Here is a 21,018-nt window from a genome sequence, read left to right as displayed (position 1 = left end):
GTGGTGGGCCCAGAGTGTGCCAGGCCCTGGGAAGAGTAGGGAACCCAGAGATGACCTAGGCCCCGCCCTGACCCTGGCAGAGACAGTTTAGGGGAAACCACCTCTTTCCCCTGCCCTGACTTGCCACCTTTTTGTCCTTTAGCTTATGTGTTTTCTCTGGAAGGCAGGGTGTGACGGTCCTTTCCGTATTCCTAAGGCTTCCAGGGAGCTGGGGGTGGGGAGAGTGAAATAGCAGGAGGGGGCTTCGTGAACACAGGCCTAGCTCACCAGGGTTGGGCTGGAGAGGTGGAAGGCTGGGCTGTGATCCTGTGATCCTCTCCGTGAGCCCTCCCTTTTCAGTTTGCTGTATACTTGGGGCTCAGCCTGCCTCTCTCTGGGTTACCATCTCAAAGTTTCTAAAAATCGACTGATTATAGATTAATGATTACCCCAGTAGAGTGGGCAAGAGAGAGGCTGTGGCTCCTGGCCTTTGGCAGGGCCCTGGTCAGCCAGCAGGGAGCAGGGCTTGTGGTCTGCAAGGATAGAAGATGGGCCGGGCCTGCGCTGACTGAGAAGCCCTCATCTTAGCTTCCCCTAACCCCTCCATCTCTGCCCTCCCTGATCCCGACCCAGTGCCAGCAGAGAGAAACCAGAAGTTTGTCCAGGCCCAGCCTCCTTCCCCTGGGTTTCTGAGTTTTCTCAACCTGCTGTTTCCTCTCAGCCCTGTTTCTGTTTGGGGTCTCTGGGCCAGGTTGAACAGGGGAGGAGCACTGATCTAGGAGTCTCAATGGACTGATGAGGGCTTCCGACAAGAAATGGCTGTTGGGCTGGGCCTGGGTGGGTGAGTAGGGAAGGTGAGTTTGCTTTGTGGGGAGCTCTTCGGAAGGAAGGCGTCCAGGCTTGCGATCAGTCAGACCACGAGGGGCCCTTGCTAAGCTGTGAGACCTGGAGTGAGTTAGCTGCTTCTGTGTGCCTCATCTTCCTCATCTACGAAATGGGGATAAGGGAACCTCCTCTATGAGCTGTTGTGAGGATTAAATGAGAAAAGGCACATTAAACCCCTGGCTTGGCAGCATCTGGTGCTCCCAAAATGTTGGCTCTTGTCATTCTCACAGATTTCGTGTTTATTCTGCAAGTGCCAGTGGAAGATGTGGAGGGGACCAGGGAGGAACACAGAGGTGAAGCCGTAAAGGCCCCTGCCCTCGAGGCCGCTGCAGTCTCTGGGGGAAAACAGGGCCCAGAGCCTGATTGCTACAAAGCAAAACACTGGGAGGGGGCGGCATGGCCCACGTGACTGGCCCTGAACTGGGCATTGGGCCAACCCGGGCTTGAATTTCAGCTCTTCCTCTGGCTGGCTGTGCGACCTTGAGCAAGTCACTGCACCCCTCTGAGCCAGCGTCATCTCTAATGTGGAGATGAGGATAGTGCTGGCCTCCTGGGTTGCTGTGGAAGTAAGTGAAGTAAGGCCCTGCCCTGGTACCTGGCGTGTGGTGAGCACAGCCTGAAAGAGAACTTTTACTAGAATGAATAACACACAAGGTGATGGTTATGAAGTGGGGCAGATAGAACGTTGGTGGATCAGGCAAGGCTTTTTGGAGGGGGTGGTAGCATTCTAGGTAGGCCGGAAATCTGAGGGATTAGGGCATGTAGAAAGGATGTGAGACAGAGGAGGGCTCCCGGTAGAGGGGGTCTGTGCAAACGCTGCTCTGCAGGCAGGAATTCATTGGGCAACTGTGGGAACTGCAGGCCACCGAACTCCCTCCACTGTTGCTGACGGCACAGAGAGAAGGTGAGTGAGCTCTTGGGCAGGCCCCAGTGGAGGGGCTTTGAGTGCCAGGATGAAGCCTCTCCTCTTGATCCTCCATGTCCTGGGGAGGCAGCCGAGGGTTTGGAGCAGGAGAGAGGCATGAGTGGAGCCCAGAGGGAGGAAGATGAATCTGGCAGCGTGGGGCGGGTAGATTGGCGGGGGAGAGACTGGGGGTGGAGAGGCCATTTAAAAGGCTGTTGCAAAATCGGTTTTCCTGATAAAGAGCTGGGCTGAGTCATCTGTGGAGGAGAAAAGTCATATCCAGCTCCTTCGTGTTGCTGTCGATGTGGGATTTTCCTGGCTTCGTCAGCCAGGCAATTGGCTGCCTTTGCCGGAGGCTTTGAGAACCGAGGCCCGAAGGCCGGCAGGAGCATCCAGGGAGAAGCTTGGCTTCAGGGAGGACCCAGCAGAGTGAGTAAGATGAGCACCCGGAGGTGCCTTTGTGGCTTGGGGTATATGACTTAGGGCATGTGGTATCCCCCTCTGATCTGAGTCTCTCCTCTGGGCGTCAAGGGAGAGGTACGTGGTGATTTCTGCCAGCCTGTGCGTGGTGAGGCAGGGGCTGGGCCTGGGGCTCCCCACCCCACTTCTGTGTCTTCTCCCATGCGCGGCAGTCCTTCCCACCAAAGCCTAGATTATTCTCCTCCCAAGAGGAGGTCTGGCAGTCTGCCGACCCCAGTCAGGTCGCACTCACCATGACTGTGGGGATGGAGAACTCCCCAGGGCATGGAGCCCGTGGCATTTCCTCCTTTCAGTGGGAGGAGTGGGGAAGGGGCTGGCAAGGTAGCCAGGCCATTACTCAGGCCTATCCATTTTCCTGCCTCCAGCTGAGCCAGAGGTTGTGCAGTGGCCAGTCATTGGTTCCTTCCTGACCTCACCAGGGGGGCAGTTTACCCAGCCTGTTTACCCTTCCTGTTGCCAAGACCCCTGGACAACCACAATGGGCTGCCTTGAGCCAATCTCTATTCCTACCCCTGGCTCCCTGTCCCACCCCACCCCACCCGACCCTGGCTGGACACTCCCATTGACGGCATCGTGTGAAGAAGCATTTCCTTGAATTCTCCCTGTCCTGACCTTCTGCTCTGGCCTCCCCTCCCCGGCCCCACCTCCCTCCTGTGGATCCTCCGTCCACACGGGCCCCAAGTGGTGGGCAGAACAGGCAGCTGTCTACAGTGGGTGGTAGGGGTGGGGGAAAGGGTTTGTCCCTTCCTACGCCAAACGAGAACTGGGGTCTCCTAACTCCCAACATTGTGATCTTCCCACTCTACTAATCTTTCATGCCTTAGCAGTCCTTTCTACCTTAGTAAGAATGAGTTCATCAACTCTTCTTCTGAGAGGAAGAAGTGGGAGAAAGAAGGAGTTGTTCTAGGCAGCTGGGTTTTCAGGGGAGAAGACATTGCTGAGGGGCACTGATCACGAGATGAGGAAGCGGAGGGCTTTGCAGACCATCATCCAGGAGCACTGGAGCCTCTCTTGTTTTTCGTCTTTCCAGAGTCCTAGTCTGGAAGGAGAATAGTTAAGAGATTAGACTCAGAGCCAGACTTTTCTGAGTTTTGAGTTCCAGCTGTGCCACTCTTAAGTTGTGTGGCCCTGGGCAGGTCTCTCTGAGCCCCAGTTTCACCTGCAGAATGAGAAGAATCACAGGACTTACCTCTTGGAGGTGCTGTGAGAACTGAGCAAGGTGGTGAGCATAAAGTGCACAGCACTGCACCTGGGCTGCAGCGGGGGCTCAGTAGTGACCGCGGTCACTGCAAACCCCCTTCTAATGACTGTGCTGGGGCTTCTCGCCTACTCCCACACTTCAGGATTTACCCTGTTGGACCCAAGTCTCCTGACCCCAGGCACCTTTTCATTGTGCCCGCGCTCCACCCCTTCCTCTCTTGAAGGCCTGTCTTCAGGGCTCCTGATCCAATGTCCAGGGTAGGTCTTTAAAGGGCTAACCCCCCAACCTGGCTCTGCATCAGTTTAGGTGGGGAGGCGGTGGGGACATCATGACTTGCACAAGTGCAGGCCACAGCCAGGCCAATTGAGGGTTCAATGAGGTACCTGTCCCCTGTAGCCTTTGGCTACTTCCCCACCCCCACCTTTGACACCAGGAGCAAGACTGTGGAGCAGCTGCCTGGGATATTGCCAGAGAGGGCAGCTCCCTAGTCTGAGGAATTTTAGATGGACTTGCCCCCTGGTGCCCTGCTACAAGGGACTCTGGGGTGCCCCCTCCCTCCCCAGCTTTGTTTGTGAAGGGTGGCAAAAATCATCTGGATGGCTGGCTGGATCTGGTCCAAACCTCCTGCTGAATTCCTTTTCCATGGAGTCACTGTGGGCTGGAGTGCGGGCTGCAGGAGCTTGCCTTGGAGGGCAGGGCTCTCTTACCTCCTGGCCTTTTCTGCCATTCCTCTTGTTCCAGAACAGTAGCTTGGGAGCAGTTCTAAGCTCAGAGAGGTGGCGGTGATGGGATCTTAGCGGCAGCCCAGGCTGTGAATGGAGCCTCACTGGGAGTCAGCTGACCTGGTCTTGGACTCACATCCTCCTCTCTGACCCCTTCCTTGGCTGGGCCTCCCAGGCCAGCTTATTTCTAAAGGCCCTGCACACTCTGACATTTGAGGATTTTCTAAACCCATGGCCTTCTAGAGCCAGTAAGGAGAAAAGCAGAAAAATGCAAGGGCATTGAGAGGTCTGGAGTAATTAAACACTGAAGTGCTTTCTATGAGCCTCGCACGGTAGGAACCGGCCAGCCAGGAGCCTAGTGCTCTCTGCAGTAACGTAGAGCCAGGTGTGAACACAGCTCTACTCCTTCTGGCTCTGTGATCTTGGGCAGCTCACTTTACCTCTCTGAGCCGTAGATTTCTCATTAACAAATAATAAGTTTGTGCCTTGTAGGGTTGTTTTGAAAATTAAATATGAGTAAAGTATGTGTATAGGTATACAGTAAGTGACCAATCAATGTTAGCTACTGTTGCTGCAACTGTGTCATAAGAAACACTGGTAGGACCACAGATGTTTATCCTGACCCTGTCCCAAGGGGATCTGATGTATCTGCAAATCTCTGCAGGGCTGTCAGGCTGGAATGAATGAGAAAACTTTTTTTTTTTTTTTTTGAGACGGAATGTTGCTCTGTCGCCCAGGCTGGAGCGCAGTGGTGTGATCTCGGCTCACCGCAATCTCTGCCTCCCTGGTTCAAGTGATTCTTCTGCCTCACCTTCCAAGTAGCTGGGATTACAGGTGCCTGCCACCACACCCAGCTAATTTTTGTATTTTTAGTAGAGATGGGACTTCACCATATTGGCCAGGCTGGTCTTGAACTCCTGACCTCATTATCCATCTACCTTGGTCCCCCAAAATGCTGGGATTACAGATGTGAACCACTGCGCCCGGCTGAGAAGAGTTTTTTTCTGTGAAGCCTGGGGAAGCAGACCCACATCAAGAAAGTGGATGAAGGCTGGACATGGTGGCTCACACCTGTAATCCCAGCGCTTTGGGAGGTTGAGGTGGGTGGATCACTTGAGCGCAGGAGTTCAAGATCAGCCTGGGCAACATAGTGAAACCCTGTCTCTACAAAAAATACAACAATTAGCCAGGCATGGTGGCATATGCCTGTAGTCCCAGTTACTCAGGAGGCTGAGGTGGGAGGAATGCTTGATCCTGGAAGGTTGAGGCTACAGTGAACCATGATGGCGCCACTGCCCTCCAGCCTGAGCGACAGAGCAAGATCCTATCTCAGAAAAAAAAAAAAAAAAAAAGTGGATGGAAGTTAATGTAAGGAGGAACTTTCTAACTGAGGAATGTTAATTAGTGGAAGGCACCTCCTGGGGGAGTGAGCTCATGCCACCTGAGTACATAAGCAGAGACTTGCACACTCAAGGGTGTGGTTTTGAAGATGCGAGAATTGTATGGGGATTGGACTTGGTGACAGCCGCCTCTGAGATTCCGAGGTTCCGTGTTTGGGGACAGTAAGCTCTGCCTCCCCATAGCTCTGGAATCCCCTGCTATTTGACCTTCAGCGAATCGCCTATGCTAGAAGAGCATCTGACCTTTTCCAGGGAGTGGAATGGGGTGACCAATTGCCAGCTTATGCCAGGAGAGCATGAGCCCTCTGCCCACCTGGGCTTCATGGCAGTCAGGCCTTGGCATTCATGATCTCATTGTGGCCTCCCAACACTCATGTCAAGTTAAGGAGACTGTGGCTCTGAGAGGTACAGTAACTTGCCAAGGTCACACGGCTAGCAAATGGCAGAGCTTGGATTCAGGCCAGGACGCCTGGTTTCTAAGCAGAGCAGGGGAGACGGATGTTGCATGAGCTGAGCAACCTCTCAGAGCCCACCCCATCCCTTAGGCACCTCCCAGGGGAACAGCCTGGCTAATAGACATCTTTAATAGATAGGGTGATCCAGGCAGGAGAGGAGTCCTATTGAGGGGAGTAGTATCATGGGTGGGTGGGATAGGCTGTGTGCTTTCACTGTTTCTAATAGGTTAGGGAAAGCCAGGTTCGATGGAGGAGGGAAGAAGGAGGTTGCGGCCAGAAAACCTGTGGCTGCTCGGCCTGGCCCCAGTGGAGTTGCTGTGACGCTGCTGGTCACAGCTTCTCTGCTCTGTGTGGACCTCCCTGTGGCTCCCATGTGGGGTCAGCCGGCTCTACCCTGGGCTACTCTCTGGACCTCTGTTTCCCACCTATAAAACAGAGTGGTGATGAAATACCTCTCTGTAAGAATTCTTCCAGCTCTGAGAGTCCATGAATTCAGACCTCGCTGGCAAGATGCCTAGAAAGACTGTCCCTGGAGACAGACTCAGCATGCCATGGCCAGTGCTAATGAGGGCAAGGGAGGGGAGGGCAGGGTCAGATTCCTCAAGAACTAATTAGCTTCCCACAGTAGGGAGGAGAGGGGTGATGGAGGAAGGAATTTTCTTAGCCACTGATGTTGTCTCTGACCCTGGTCATAGGCTGATCCATCCACCTGTCTGTTAAGGCGTTTGTTCATGCATCCTTTGTTCATTAATTATTCAACAATTATAAATTGAGGACCAACTGTGTGCCAGCTGGGCACCGGGGATAGAAAGAGAAATGGTTGCCTATAGTGATTTTATAGATGAACAGGGGACTGAATTCAGCCTGATCTCAGGACCTCAAGTCCCAGACGGACCCCTGTCCCCTGATGACCTTGTTCCTGCCCCTTATGTCCCAAAGAGACCTTTTGGGATAAGCAGACAGCTTGAGCATGGGCTGGAGACCTCAGAAAGAACAGTTCTGACCCCAGCTTTGTCACCCTTGGCTTTGCAGCCTTGGGGCATTTCCTTATATATCTCTGAACCTCTGTTTCTTCTTCTGAAAAACACAGGCAAGCAATGCTTGTCTCATTGTGGTCTTGTGCAGATAAAATAAAAGAATGCAATGTTCTAGAGTAGTCGTTGGTGAAACTAGCTCAATTTGTTACTTTTCTAGTGTTAAAGGATGTGAATTTTAAAATGATTATTTAAGTAAAAATGGGAAGAAATCCTGGGAGGAGTAGAATAATGACACAAACAGTGGTTACCTGATTGTGATATGGAGTAATCAGGGATGGGGTGACACTTTTTACTGTATACCTTTTTATGTTTTAATTTTTAGGGTCAGGTATGGTGGCTCATGCCTATAATCTCAGCATTTTAGGAAGCCAAGGCCAGAGTATCACTTGGGCCCAGGAGTTTGAGACCAGCCTGGGCAGCATAGCAAGACCCCTTCTCTACAAAAAATACAAAAAAAAAAAAATTGGCTAAGCATGGTGGTGCACACTGATGATGGTCCAACCGTTTGGGAGGCCGAGGTGGGAGGATGGCTTGAGCCCAGGAGGTTGAGGCTACAGTGAGCTATGATGGTGCCACTGCATGCCAGCCTGGGCAACAGAGCAAGATCCTGTCTCAGAAAAGTAAAAATAAAATAAAAATGAATGAATAAATAAATTTTTAGACTATATGAATGTATTACCTACTCTAAAAAGGGGAAATATTAGTGACTTCTCTTTATAAAATCAAAGCACATGCCTGTAATCCCAGCACTTCGAGGGACTGAGGTGGGCGGATCACTTGAGCCCACCTGAGTTTGAGACCAGCCTAAGCAACATGGTGAAACCCTGTCTCTACAAAAAAAAAAAAATTAGCTGAGTATGGTAGCACACATCTGTAGTCCCAGTTACTCGGGGAGCTGAGGCAGGAGAATCACTTGATCCCAGGACGTGGAGGCTGCAGTGAGCTGAGATCTCATCACTGCACTCCAGCCTGGGTGATGGAGTGAGACACTGTCTCAAAAAAATAAAAAAATACAGATTAAAAAAATTAACCCAGACAGTGGTTTATTAAAATATTTTTGTTTAAAAATATTAGAGCACATTCCTATACTATAAGTCTGGAAGTATAAAGGGCTCTAAGGAAGGCACACAGAAAATATTCATTTGTGCATTCAGCAATATCTACTGAGTGCCACTGTATGACAGGTGCTGTTCTAGGAGCTGCTGTTACAGTGATAAACAAGTCAGGTGGCTGGGCGCGGTGGCTCACGCCTGTAATTCCAACACTTTGGGAGGCCAAGGCGGGTGGATCATCTCAGGTCAGGAGTTTGAGACCAACCTGGGCAACATGGTGAAACTCCGTTTCTACTAAAAATACAAAAAGTAGCTGGGCATAGTGGCGCATGCCTATAATCCCAGCTACTTGGGAGGCTGAGGCAGGAGAATCACTTGAACCCAGGAGGCGGAGGTTGCAGTGAGCTGAGATTGCGCCACTGCACTCTAGCCTGGGTGACAAGAGCGAAACTCCTTCTCAAAAAAACAAAAAACAAAAAAAACATGTCAGGCAAGGTCATTGCCCCTTGGAGCTATGCTCTAGGCGAGGAGATGGATAATAGAGAGGGAAACATAAAGATCGTTTCAACTTGGTGAATGCTATGGAGGAAACAAAACAGATTGGGATAGGAGAAGGAAAGGTGCCTCCAGAGAGGGGTCATTGCAGCTGGGACTTGAGTGGCAAGAAGGAACCAGCATGGACTGCTACCTGGGAAAAGATTATTCCAAGCAGAGGGAGCAGCAAGTCCAAAGGCCCTGGGGCAGGAACATACTTGGCATTTTCAAGGAAGAGAAGCAAGCCAGTGTGGCAGAGCCTAGTGAGAGAGGAGAAGGCGGTGGGGAGGAGCCAGGGACACGGTGGGACTTCTAGGGTGAGGTGTTCGTACTCAGTTTGGTAAAGTGCCGTATCAGCAACTGTCAGGGGGAATCCAAATCAGGGACCAGTTAATCCTGAGAGGATAATCAGAGTGGCGTAGAGGTGGTGGCATTTGAGTTGGGCCATGAAAGGTAGGTCAGGGCTGATTATGAAGTGAGCTAATTCTAAGAAACAGTGAGTGACAATTAAATTCCAGAAGAAGAGATCCTGTGTAGGGAGGGCTGAGGCGACCATCTCGGTCTGCCTGTCTGTCTGTGCACCCCTGTGTCACTGCATTCCTGTTTGCTAACTGGGCTTCTGTCCCTCCCTGCAGCGTTGGGCCAGAGCACTAGCCTCACGGAGAAGGATCTGAAAGAGGCCAAGGCTCGGAGCCAGCAGATTGCAGCGCAGCTGACCACCCCTCCCAGCTCCAATTCCCGTGGCGTCCAGCTCTTCAACAGGCGCCGGCAGAGGGTGAACGAGTTCACCTTGGAGAGCCACGGCCAGAGGGGACAGAAGCCCAGCCAGGAGTCCCTCAAAGTGCTCCCTGAAAGCCCCCCAGGCCATGCCCCGGGGCTCAGCCTGAGTTCCACCTCGCTGCCGGAGCCAGGCCCTCCACGGCACCCCAATCCCCAGAGCCCCGACAGCGGGGTCCCTGGCCACAGCATGGAGGGGTACTCAGAGGAGGCTAGCTTGCTGCGGCACCTGGAGAGGGTTGCCAGTGAGGAGGAAGAGGTGCCACTGGTGGTTTATCTAAAGGAGAACGCAGCACTGCTGACAGCCAATGGGCTCCACCTGTCCCAAAACCGAGAGGCCCAGCAGTCCTCACCAGCCCCACCTCCAGCTGAGGACCACAGCCCAGCTGCAGATGTCAACCAAAACCTTGCCTCGCCCAGTGCCACACTCACCACACCAGTTTCTAACAGCAGCCACAACCCGCCAACCACCGATGTCAATCAGAACCCACCGGCAACTGTCGTTCCGCAGAGCCTGCCACTTTCTAGCATCCAACAGAATTCCTCAGAGGCCCAACTCCCATCCAATGGCACAGTGCCTGCTTCCAAACCCAGCACCCTGTGTGCTGACGGGCAACCCCAGGCACCGGCTGAGGAAGTGAGGTGCAGCACACTCCTAATTGACAAGGTATCAACTCCAGCTACCACCAGCAGCACCTTCTCCAGAGAAGCTACGCTCATCCCCAGCTCCAGGCCCCCAGCCTCAGATTTCATGTCCAGTTCCCTGCTCATTGACCTCCAGCCCAACACCCTGGTGGTGTCAGCAGATCAAGAGATGTCTGGGCGAGCAGCTGCCACCACACCCACCAAGGTCTACAGTGAGGTCCACTTCACACTGGCCAAGCCCCCATCAGTGGTCAACAGGACGGCCAGGCCTTTTGGGATCCAGGCGCCAGGGGGCACCAGCCAGATGGAGAGGAGCCCCATGCTAGAGAGACGACATTTTGGAGAGAAGGCCCCGGCTCCCCAGCCCCCCAGTATCCCAGACAGGAGTCCCCGGCCACAGAGACACATAATGTCCCACAGCCCCATGGTGGAAAGGAGGCTGATGGGGCAGCGAAGCCCAGCCTCAGAGAGACGCCCCTTGGGGAACTTCACTGCACCCCCCACCTACACTGAGACCTTGTCCACAGCCCCTGTGGCTTCCTGGGTGAGGTCTCCTCCCTCATATTCTGCCCTGTACCCCAGCTCCGACCCCAAGTCTTCTCATCTGAAGGGCCAGGCTGTTCCTGCCAGCAAGACAGGCATTCTGGAGGAGTCGATGGCCCGCCGGGGCAGCCGCAAATCCATGTTTACCTTCGTGGAGAAGCCCAAGGTGACCCCGAATCCAGACCTGCTGGATCTGGTACAGACAGCAGACGAGAAGCGGCGGCAGAGGGACCAGGGGGAGGTAGGCGTGGAGGAGGAGCCCTTCGCACTGGGGGCCGAGGCCTCCAACTTCCAGCAGGAGCCAGCACCTCGCGACAGGGCCAGCCCTGCGGCGGTAGAGGAGGCGGTCCCAGAGTGGGCCTCCTGCCTCAAGTCACCCCGCATCCAGGCCAAGCCGAAGCCCAAACCCAACCAGAACCTCTCTGAGGCCTCTGGGAAGGGGGCTGAGCTCTATGCCCGCCGCCAGTCACGGATGGAGAAATACGTCATCGAGTCTTCAAGTCATACACCGGAGCTGGCCCGCTGCCCATCACCTACCATGTCCCTGCCTTCCTCTTGGAAATACCCCACTAACGCCCCCGGGGCCTTCCGAGTGGCATCCCGAAGCCCAGCCCGGACCCCGCCTGCCTCCCTCTACCATGGCTACCTGCCTGAGAACGGGGTCCTGCGCCCAGAGCCCACCAAGCAGCCGCCGTACCAGCTGCGGCCCTCGCTCTTTGTCCTCTCGCCTATCAAGGAGCCTGCCAAGGTCTCGCCAAGAGCTGCCTCGCCTGCCAAGCCCAGCTCCTTGGACCTCGTGCCCAACCTGCCCAAGGGGGCTCTCCCTCCGTCTCCTGCCCTGCCTCGGCCCTCCCGCTCCTCACCGGGCCTCTACACCTCCCCCGGCCAGGACAGCCTGCAGCCCACTGCTGTGAGCCCTCCCTACGGCGGTGACATCTCCCCTGTGTCTCCCTCCAGGGCATGGTCTCCCCGAGCCAAGCAGGCCCCCAGGCCCTCCTTCTCTACCCGGAACGCCGGGATTGAGGCTCAGGTGTGGAAGCCTTCCTTCTGCTTCAAGTAACGAACCCCACTGGGGTCCCACTGCCGGTCAAGTTCCCCTCCTTGAGGGCCAGATGGAGAGCAGATGTGGCAGGAAATGGCACAGAGCTGAGTGAGGAGAATGGGGAGTCCATGGTTCAAGGTCAGATGCGGCCACCAGCTGGCTTTGTGACCTTGGGCGAGTCGCCTCCCCTCTCTGAGCGGAAGCTGCCCCTCCCCTACTACAACGGGGGTCGGACTCCATGTCTGAGTGGGGAGGAGGGTCATGGAGAGAGAACTGTCTGGCAGCCTGATGCGGTAGAGGGGCATCCACTGGCCTTTGTGAGCTGTAGGGATGCAGCGTCTGATGCCAGCGTCTTGCTGGAGGAGTGGCCTAGAAGGGGATCCTAACAGGGACTTCTGGAGCAGACAGAGCCTGCCAGTGCCTGTGGAGTCAGCCAGCCAAGGGTCTGCCTCCTCAGCTGCCCCAGCGGGGGCCTCCCTCCTGAGGCTCAAGCTCCTGGCATCTTTCTTCCTATCGCTGGATTCTCACCTCCACGGGCCTGTCTCTTCTGCCTCTGCCTTCTGGACACCGTTTCCTCTCCGCTGCTTCAGAGAGCTTTGCCCCGCCTCCGCCTGCGCTCCTCTCCGGGGTCCTTCTGCTGGCTGCGGACTCAGCCCACCACTGCTGTCTGACGCTTTTCTTCCTGCCCCCTCCGAGGCCTGGCTCTGTTTTAGGGAGACCACTGGGTCCAGGCCTCAGCCCCAGTTCTTCCTGGCTTGCTGTCACTGCTGTAGGGGTGGGGGACGTCCTAGGGGATCCCCAAGAGGAGAGCCCTGTAGGAGGCTGTGCAGATGTGGGTGTGCCACAGGGAGGGTGGCCCCTAGCCATGTATCCATTGGCTGTTTTGGCTTCAGATGCAACCAAGATCTGCCTGACTAAAAGAAGCCACCTCAGTGCACTGGAACGGGGCCCAGGGGGAGGCAGGAGAGGAGGGTTCTGGTCCTATGTCACCCTCCCATTTGGTGTGTGACTTTGGCCCACTCACGTTCTCTCTTTGGGCCTCAGTTTTATCATTTATACAAAGAGGGCTTTTCTAGCTGTAACAATCTGTGAGGATTGAGAGGATAGGTTGGTTCTTTGAAGGAAGACCTTGTAAGTGACAAGACAATCCCCTGGGAAGAAAGAGAAAGGGAATGGGCTATTGCCAAAGGACAGGTGGCATTAGATGGCTGTGAGGGTGACCTGGTGAGGGAAGGGTTGGAATGAGCTGCTGCAAGAGGCCAAGGGATGCCTGGGCTGGGCTGGGCTGGCTCAGGCTCACGATTGCCTGGGGACGGTGGGAGCACCAGCAGGACCTAGGGCAAGGCATAGCAGTGTAGTGGGAAGGGACAGAAGAGATCTTTAGAGTTTTGAGGAAAATCTGGGACTTGAAACCTGGATTCTAACAGACCAACTGCATGTGTGTCTGTAGGTCTCAGTTTCCACATTCATACAGTGAGAGTGTTAAGTCAGGTAGCTGGAGACTCCCCGTCACCTCTGACACTTTTAGAGGTGATATGATGCAGCCCCCGACCAAATCAGGCTTTGTAGGGGGTGAGAGAATACAGACATAAGTGGCAGGATTCAGATGGAAGCTTCGCAAGGCTGGGGGCCGAGGACCACCCACTTCTCTTTCCCAGTCCTATTTCTGGGCTCCCCAGTGGGGCAAGGGGTGGTGGAGGCGGTGCCCATGCTGGGCTGAGCCTGCAGTTTTTGTGAGCTCTGGGCTTGTCTCCATGGAAACAGGGGTGCCTTCTTAGTGAGCTCATTTCACACAAATCAAGGGGGTATGCATGGGGGAGTTGTGAGTGAGCTCAGCTCCTTCAGGCCTGGCCCCTCCCAGAACAGAGTGAAGCCCCTGCCCTGGACCCCTGCTCCCTTCGACCCTTGAGGGCCATCAATGGAAGAGCCCACCCTTCATTCTGCAACTCCTGCGGCCAGGCTGAGCTCTGCCCCCAACTTTGTTTTCTCTCATATTCTCAATACACTCTGCCTCAAATCCGTCTTGCTTCTTTCTTTCTTCCGTGCTGCTAGGGGTCAGGGTTCCCTTCCTCCTCCCTGATTCTAGCCTGGGAAGTGGAGTGGGCCTGCTCAATTACTGTGCGTGAAAGTGTGGCTGTGTCCTGCGTGCTGCCTGCATCTGCTGTATGTCTGGTTCTGCACGGGTACAGACGTGTGCTGGCTTGGAAGTGAGGCCTTCCTCTCTACAGCACTCAGGGCCAGAACCCTGTGCAAATAGCAACCTTTTGTTCTTTCGTTCCCTCAGAGTTTGGCCAAAAATACTGTAGAGGATTTTTGGGGAAAATGCACTACCTCTTCTGGTTCAGGTTTGTTTGGGTTCTTTACAAGTGGAATAGAAATGCCTCTAGCCAGCATTCGTTCTCCAGTTCCCTCAGTCCCTCCCTCCTCTCTATCATCTACACTTGGCCATTTCCCACTTTTGCCATTGTTTTCACTGTCTGGATCCTGAAAGCATGGAGTTTTTGCCCCTGGTGGGGAGGAAAGAACTGCCATAGAGGGTCAGGAGAACTGGGTTCTAACCCCAGGTCTGCATCTGATTCGTGTGTGACCTCAGATAACCTCTTCCAATCTCTGGGCCTCAGTTTCCCCTTCTGTGCAGTGAAAGGATTACAGAAGGTGGTATGGGAGCCCCGTTTGGTCTCTGACAGTCCAGGTTTGACTGTGTTCTACTTATGCATTCACCTCACACACGTGCCCTGCTTTGGGTCTGGGGTTGGGTTGAGCGGATGCTACTTTTTGAATTTTCACCCACCGCATTCCCAAGGAGCTCTGGTGTGCATGGTGCATTGAACAGTCTGTCAGAAAGTGAAGAGTTCTGATTTCCTGCAGCCTTTTCCTATTGTGCACACCCCCCACTCCAAACATACACACAGAGTCAGTGCCCAGGCATGGCTGTTAGAGTGAGGTCAGGCTCTGGCCCATCTCCAGATATGAGGAGCTGCTTACCACTGCCCTCAACATTCAACCCCATTTGAGCCTTTCTGTTTTGTAGTCTTGGCTGAATTGTTGTTCCTTCCACTTATCGGCCCCAGCATTCCCCTTGTGGTCACCAAAGGGAGAAACAATGCTTTAGAGATTTTCAGGTGGTTATCATAGCTCTCCTGCACAGCCTACTCTCCTGGCTGAAGACCCCAGGTTCCTCTGCCTTGGGTGGTTACTGACTGGCTTGGGTCATGAACTCTAGGCCCCACCTCCCTGCTCAGGGTGGCACTGTGGTCAGGTGTTGGGTCATGCCAGAGCCCACCCTGATTTGGCATTTGGCCCTAGAGCTGGGACCTCCCTCCCAGCTCCTCTCCCTAAACTGTGGAGTCTGCCTTCTACGACCAGGCTGACTGGGATGTTTCATAGACACAGAGAAGCTCCCAGTGTCTCTGGCTCATGTATACACAATTCTGACCCTGGGAGGAAAAGAGTGGGATCCCAGGCTGAGCCTTAACTTTCAGCTTGATGACTGGGAGCTTGGATGTCCCTAGGGAGTCTCTAAGGGTCACTCCAGCATTAGCATCCCATGAAACATGTCCTGCTCAGGCTGTTGTAGAACATTCCGCTTTAGTTTAAAGGGCTCCAATTTAGAGTCTGGGCTCATCTAGCAGCTGCTACATTCTGTTTGGATAAAACATACAATTAGTGTCTATTTCCTTTGGACTGGAAGGAATTAGAAGACCCTCAGTTGGATGAGAGGATGACTGGCTTGGTTATGGCTGATCACTGATTGGATGAAAGAATAAATCTTTGGATGGTTCTAGATTTTGATTGGGTAGGAAGCATGGAATGGCCTGGCTAGCTCTGAACTCTGGTGGATGACTGCTGGTGAATTTGGATTGGATTGAATGGCAAGGTGGACTGGTTATTGCTGGAATCTGATTGGGTGAACAGTTGGAAAGTTCAGGAGATACATGTTAGGCAGGGATTCCCAAGCCCTCCACTTTCAAACCAGTTCAAACTGCTTAAACATGTAGGCTTTGAGCCGCACACACACACACACACACACACACACACTCTTCCCAGTGGGGCAGAACACACTAGATTGTTATTTACACCTCTGAGCTTCATTTTCATCATTTGTAAGATGGGTGTGATAATGCTAGTTACCTCACTAGTCTGTTGTGAAAACCTAATGAGATAAAGGATGAGAACGAAGTTTGTAGACTGAAAGTCCTTAAGTACATAGGAAACAGGCATGGCCGTGCATTGCCAACCAGTGCTTCATAGCCTCCAAGCTGTTCACCATCTTGGCCTCTCCAAAACCACACTCCCCTCCCCATGCTGTGAAAAAGCTCAGTGAGGGGCATGTGCTGTCTCGGGAGGAATGACCCGACTTCCTTTTGTATTTCCATCTGTCAGGAGGATCTTCCTCCCTGCTTGGGCATCGAAGGAAAGATGAGGAAGTGACCATGGCGACATGGCAAGGGGTTTGGGGCTGAGAGGGTCTTTCCCTAAGTCCAACTTTAATAATAGTCAGCTGGGCGCAGTGGCTCACGCCTGTAATCCCAGCACTTTGGGAGGCTGAGATGTGTGGATTACCTGAGGTCAGGAGTTGGAGACCAGCCTGACCAAAATGGAGAAACCCCATCTCCACTAAAAATACAAAATTAGCCGGGCTTGGTGGCACATGCCTGTAATCCCAGCTACTCTGGAGGTTGAGGCAGGAGAATCACTTGAACCCAGGAGGCGGAGGTTGCGGTGAGCTGAGATTGTGCCATTGCACTCCAGCCTGGGCAACAAGAGCAAAACTCCATCTTAAAAAAAGAAAATAATGGTCAATATTTTTACATTTTAATTTTGAATAGGTAATACATTCATACGGTTCGGAAATCTAAACTTACATAAAAAGTAATATATTAAAAAGTCTTATTCCCATCTCCCTGCCCCAGCCTACTCTTCTGGTTGAAGAGCCAGGTTCCCCTGCCTCAGTAGTTGTTGACTGGCTTGGGTCATGAGCTCTAGGCCCCACCTCCCTGCTTAGGTGACACTGTGGTCAGACGGGAGGACATACAGAGCCCACCCTGACTTGGCATTTGGCCCTGAGACACTAGCCTCAGCCTCTATCTAGTTCTTCCTATGTGGCCCTGGGTCCAGGACCTCCCTCCCAGCTCCTCTCCCTAAATCATGGGGAAACGGAAGCCTCCCTCAGCTAGCCTGACTGAAAGCTTCCTGGGATGTGCCACAAACAGAGCAGCTCCCAGTGCCTCAGGCTGCATGCCCTGATCCTGTTCTCACCCCATTTCCTAACAGGTGACCACTTTGGTTAGTTCGCGTGGATCTTTCTATATCCTTCTAGTATTTTTTTTTTTTAATTGAGACAGAGTCTCGCTGTGTTGCCCAGGCTGCAGTGCAGTGGTGCGATCTTGGCTCACTGCAACCTCCGTCTCTCAGGTTCAAGTGATCCTCCTGCCTCAGCTCCCGCAGTAGCTGGCACATGCCACCATGCCCGCTAATTTTTGTATTTTTAGTAGAAACAGGGTTTCTCCATGTTGGCCAGGCTGGTCTCGAACTCCTGACCTCAGGTGATCCACCTACCTCGGCCTCCCAAAGTGCTGGGATTACAGGCGTGGGCCACAGCGCCAGGCCCTTCTAGTATTTCTCTATGGTAATCAACATCTATTGAGCACTTTCTTCCAAGGAATGTGCCGATATATGTAATGTTCTTTTCCATCAGTTATCTCATTTAACCCTCACAACAACCCTATAGGGTTAAGTACTGTTGTTACACCCCATTTTACAGAAGCAGAAACTGAAGCCCAGAGGGGTGAAGGAACTTGCCCAAGCTCAGTTAGTAAGTTAAGGCGTCTCTCTCCAAAGCGAGTCTTCTTAACACGGGGGCAGACACAAGACAGCGGGGGCTCTTCAAGCGTTCTGGGCTGTTTGGGCGCCTGCGTTTTATTGCAGGCACTACCTGACTTGGATCGGTGGCTTCCCTTCTCGGTGTAATAGACAAATCGGACTCCGTCCCCTCCTAAATCCCGGTGTGGAGGACCCCAGCACTAATGACTGCCCCACCCTCTCTGCTCTCTCCCCAGGACCGCCGGGAGAGCCTGCCCACCTCCCCTCCCTGGACGCCGGGCGCGTCCCGGGCCCCCAGCAGCCTAGACGGCTGGGTAAGCCCGGGGCCGTGGGAGCCAAGCCGCGGGAGCAGCATGAGCAGCCCCCCGCCGCTGCCGCCGCCCCCGCCCATGTCTCCCTCGTGGAGCGAGCGCTCTGTGTCCCCGCTGCGACCGGAGACCGAGGCGCGGCCCCCCAGCCGCCAGCTGCAGGCGCTTCTGGCGCGAAACATCATCAACGCGGCCCGGCGCAAGAGCGCCTCCCCGCGGTCGGCGGGCGCCGAGAACCTGCGGCCCTTCTCCCCGCCAAGGGCACCGCCGCCGCCGCCCCCACGCATGCGCTCGCCACAGCCCGCCCGCCCCGGCTCGGCTGCTGTGCCGGGGGCAGCCTTCGCGCCCATCCCGCGGAGCCCGCTTCCCGCTGGGCCGTCGTCCTGCACCAGTCCCCGGAGCCCGCTGCCCGCGCCTCCCAGGCCCTTCCTCTACCGCCGCTCGCCCACGGACTCCGACGTGTCCCTCGACTCCGAGGACTCCGGGGCTAAGTCTCCCGGCATCCTCGGCTACAATATCTGTCCCCGCGGGTGGAACGGCAGCCTTAGGCTGAAGCGTGGCAGCCTCCCCGCCGAGGCCTCCTGCACCACCTAGAGCCCCACCCCCGGCCCCACCCCGGGAGGACAGAGCCAGAAGAAGGCTCATCAGACCTGGGGGACCCAAAGGGTCTGGCCTCTTTGGGCAGCCCCAGAGCTGAGTGGTCAGCAGAGGAGAGCTCTGGGTTTGGGGATGGGTTAGGGACGCAAGCTTGAGTTCTAGCCCTTGCTGTCATTCAGCTGTTGTGTGACCCTGGGTAAGACCCTTCCTCGTTTGACCCTCAGCTTTCCCATCTGTTTAATGGTGGCTTTCGCCAAGACAATCCACAAACGTCAAAATTCCCCTTCCCATCAATACACACACACACACACTCTCTCTCTCTCTCACACACACACACACACACACACATACACGTTAGTGCCTTGGATGAAGCAGGGCAGTGTGTATATGGACCCCTGGACTTGCTGCCTTCGGGATTCCATACTCCTCCCTCCCCTCCTGGCTCTGCTCTCTGGAGTCTGGCAAGTACAGTGTGTTAGGAAGATCCTAGGCCTATGTCCCATGTCCAGGCACTGGCCTGACCAGCCGGCTCCCTGGCACCAAGTCCCAGGCAGGAGCAGCTGTTTTCCATCCCTTCCCAGACAAGCACTATTTTTATCACAATGACCTTTAGAGAGGTCTCCCAGGCCAGCTCAAGGTGTTCCACTATACCCTCTGGAGAGAAGAGGCAGGAAAATTCTCCCTGGGTCCCTCTCATGCTACTTTCTCCACCCCGGTTCAGACTGTCCAGGACATCTTATCTGCAGCCACAAGAGAACTATAAGGCAGTGATTTCCCTTAGGCCCAGGACTTGGGCCTCCAGCTCATCTGTTCCTTCTGGGCCCATTCATGGCAGGTTCTGGGCTCAAAGCTGAACAGGGGAGAGAAGAGATACAGAGCTACCATGTGGCTTTACCTGATTGCCCTCAGTTTGGGGTTGCTTATTGGGAAAGAGAGAGACAAAGAGTTACTTGTTACGGGAAATATGAAAAGCATGGCCAGGATGCATAGAGGAGATTCTAGCAGGGGACAGGATTGGCTCAGATGACCCCTGAGGTCTCTTCCAGTCTTGAAATGCATTCCATGGTATTAGGAAGCGGGGGGTGGGTGCTGGTGGTGGGCTAGTCGGGCTTGAATTTAGGGGCCGATGAGCTTGGGTACATGAGCAGGCTGTTAGGTTAGGGTCTGCCTGTATTTCTGGCCCCCTTGGAAATGTCCCTTCTTCAGTGTCAGACCTCAGTCCCAGCGTCCGTATCGTGCCCAGAAAAGTAGACATTATCCTGCCGCATCCCTTCCCCAGTGCGCTCTGACCTAGCTGGTGCCTGGCGTCCAGTGACCTGGGGGAGCCTGGCTGTAGGCCCTCTCTGATTCCCTAAAACTTGGTGGCTCTGATTCCAGTCCCCAGGTGGGACTCAGGGAGGAATATGGCTGAGTTCTGTAGTTTCCAGAGTTGGCTGTTAGAGCCTTCTAGAGGTTCAGAATATTAGCTTCAGGATCAGCTGAGGGGATGGAATTGGCTGAGGATCAAATGTATGTAGGTGAAAGGATAGCAGGATGTTGCTAAAGGTGATGGAGAGTATGGGTTTAGGACTTACCCGTCAGGGTGGTGTTAGATCTAGAACCCCCAAGTGAGGCTGGAGAGAGTTAAGGTCAGTATGAAAGATAGGGTTGGGACGGGGTGCTTTGGAATGAAAGTGTGACCTTAGAGTGCTCCTTGGGCCTCAGGAATGAGGACACAGCTCCTGGTGATGTGAAGATGAGAAGGGGCTCTTACTCAGTTAATGATGAGCGACTATATTTACCAAAGCCCCCACCTGCTGCTGGGTCCCTTGTAGTGCAGGAGATTGGGGCTAAGGGCCCCTCCCAGAGAAGGGACACCATCAGGCCTCTGGCTGAGGCAGTTGCATAGAGGATCCACTTCTACCTGCATTTCCCAAAGGACTAGCAGGAGGCAGCCTTGAGAAACCTGCAGTTCCCAAGCCAGCCCCTGGCTGTTCTCTCATTGTCACTGCCTTCTCCCCAACCTCTCCTCTAACCCACTAGAGCTTGCCTGTGTCCTGCCTCTTGCCTCTTGTAGAATTCAGCTCTGGCCCTCAATAAATGCTTCCTGCATTCTTCTGCCTCCTGTGTCATTTTCAGCTGTGTCTGATGCCCTTCCCTTCTCCCCAAGCAGGGAGCAGTCCATGGGACTCTGGGTGGCTGGGAATATTTGAGACACATGGGATGGGAGCTTGGGAAGAAGCAGCCATGGGGAGAGATGGGAACAGCAGACAACTTGAGGCCATAGAAGTTCCTGGGTTGAAGTCCTGGTCCTGTCATGGACGAGCAAGGTGACCCTGGGTGAGCGCACTCCTTCTCCAGGCCTCAGTTTCCCCATCCATATAAAGGGGAGAGTTGGTCTAGGTAATGTCTCAGGCGGTACTGTCCAGGCTCTGACCACAGAGCACTGTCACCAGAGTGGGCAGGGCCAAGCTGGGTCAGGGCTCTGTGCTCTGGGGCTGTTTCCTCATGGCAGGTGGGGGTGCCAGGGCAGGAAAGGAGCCACTGTAAGAGGTCCCATCTGAGCCAGGAAGCCCCAGTTAAGCAAGGACTCGGGCCATGAGGTATCCTCTCCTGACAGGAGCGTCCTTTGGTCAGAGAAGGGGATTGTGGTCC

The 21,018-nt window shown here is 54.3% G+C and overlaps 1 protein-coding gene across 3 annotated transcripts in view; it reads left to right on the top strand.

The window, feature by feature from the left end:
- The window catches only part of SYNPO (synaptopodin), a 40,998-nt gene extending 20,521 nt beyond the window's left edge, over positions 1 to 20,477 (top strand). Inside the window, exons 1-4 of one of the 3 annotated variants that reach the window (XM_008015013.3) lie at positions 1,531 to 1,768; positions 2,010 to 2,197; positions 9,285 to 11,644; positions 17,716 to 20,477. In XM_008015013.3, the coding sequence (XP_008013204.2) occupies positions 9,617 to 11,644; positions 17,716 to 18,381 (2,694 nt within the window). In that variant the 5' untranslated portion in view covers positions 1,531 to 1,768; positions 2,010 to 2,197; positions 9,285 to 9,616 and the 3' untranslated portion in view covers positions 18,382 to 20,477. Of the gene's footprint in view, positions 1 to 1,530; positions 1,769 to 2,009; positions 2,198 to 9,284; positions 11,645 to 17,715 lie in introns of those variants that run through there. The other 2 variants (XM_008015014.3, XM_008015011.3) reach the window with 2 other exon arrangements.
- Positions 20,478 to 21,018: the final 541 nt, after the last annotated feature.

The sequence above is a fragment of the Chlorocebus sabaeus genome, chromosome 23, assembly GCF_047675955.1.
Source record: "Chlorocebus sabaeus isolate Y175 chromosome 23, mChlSab1.0.hap1, whole genome shotgun sequence".
In the NCBI taxonomy this organism is placed as follows: Eukaryota; Metazoa; Chordata; class Mammalia; order Primates; family Cercopithecidae; genus Chlorocebus; species Chlorocebus sabaeus.
The sequence above is the reverse complement of the archived record's forward strand: the minus strand, read 5'-3'. Positions and strand labels throughout refer to the sequence as shown.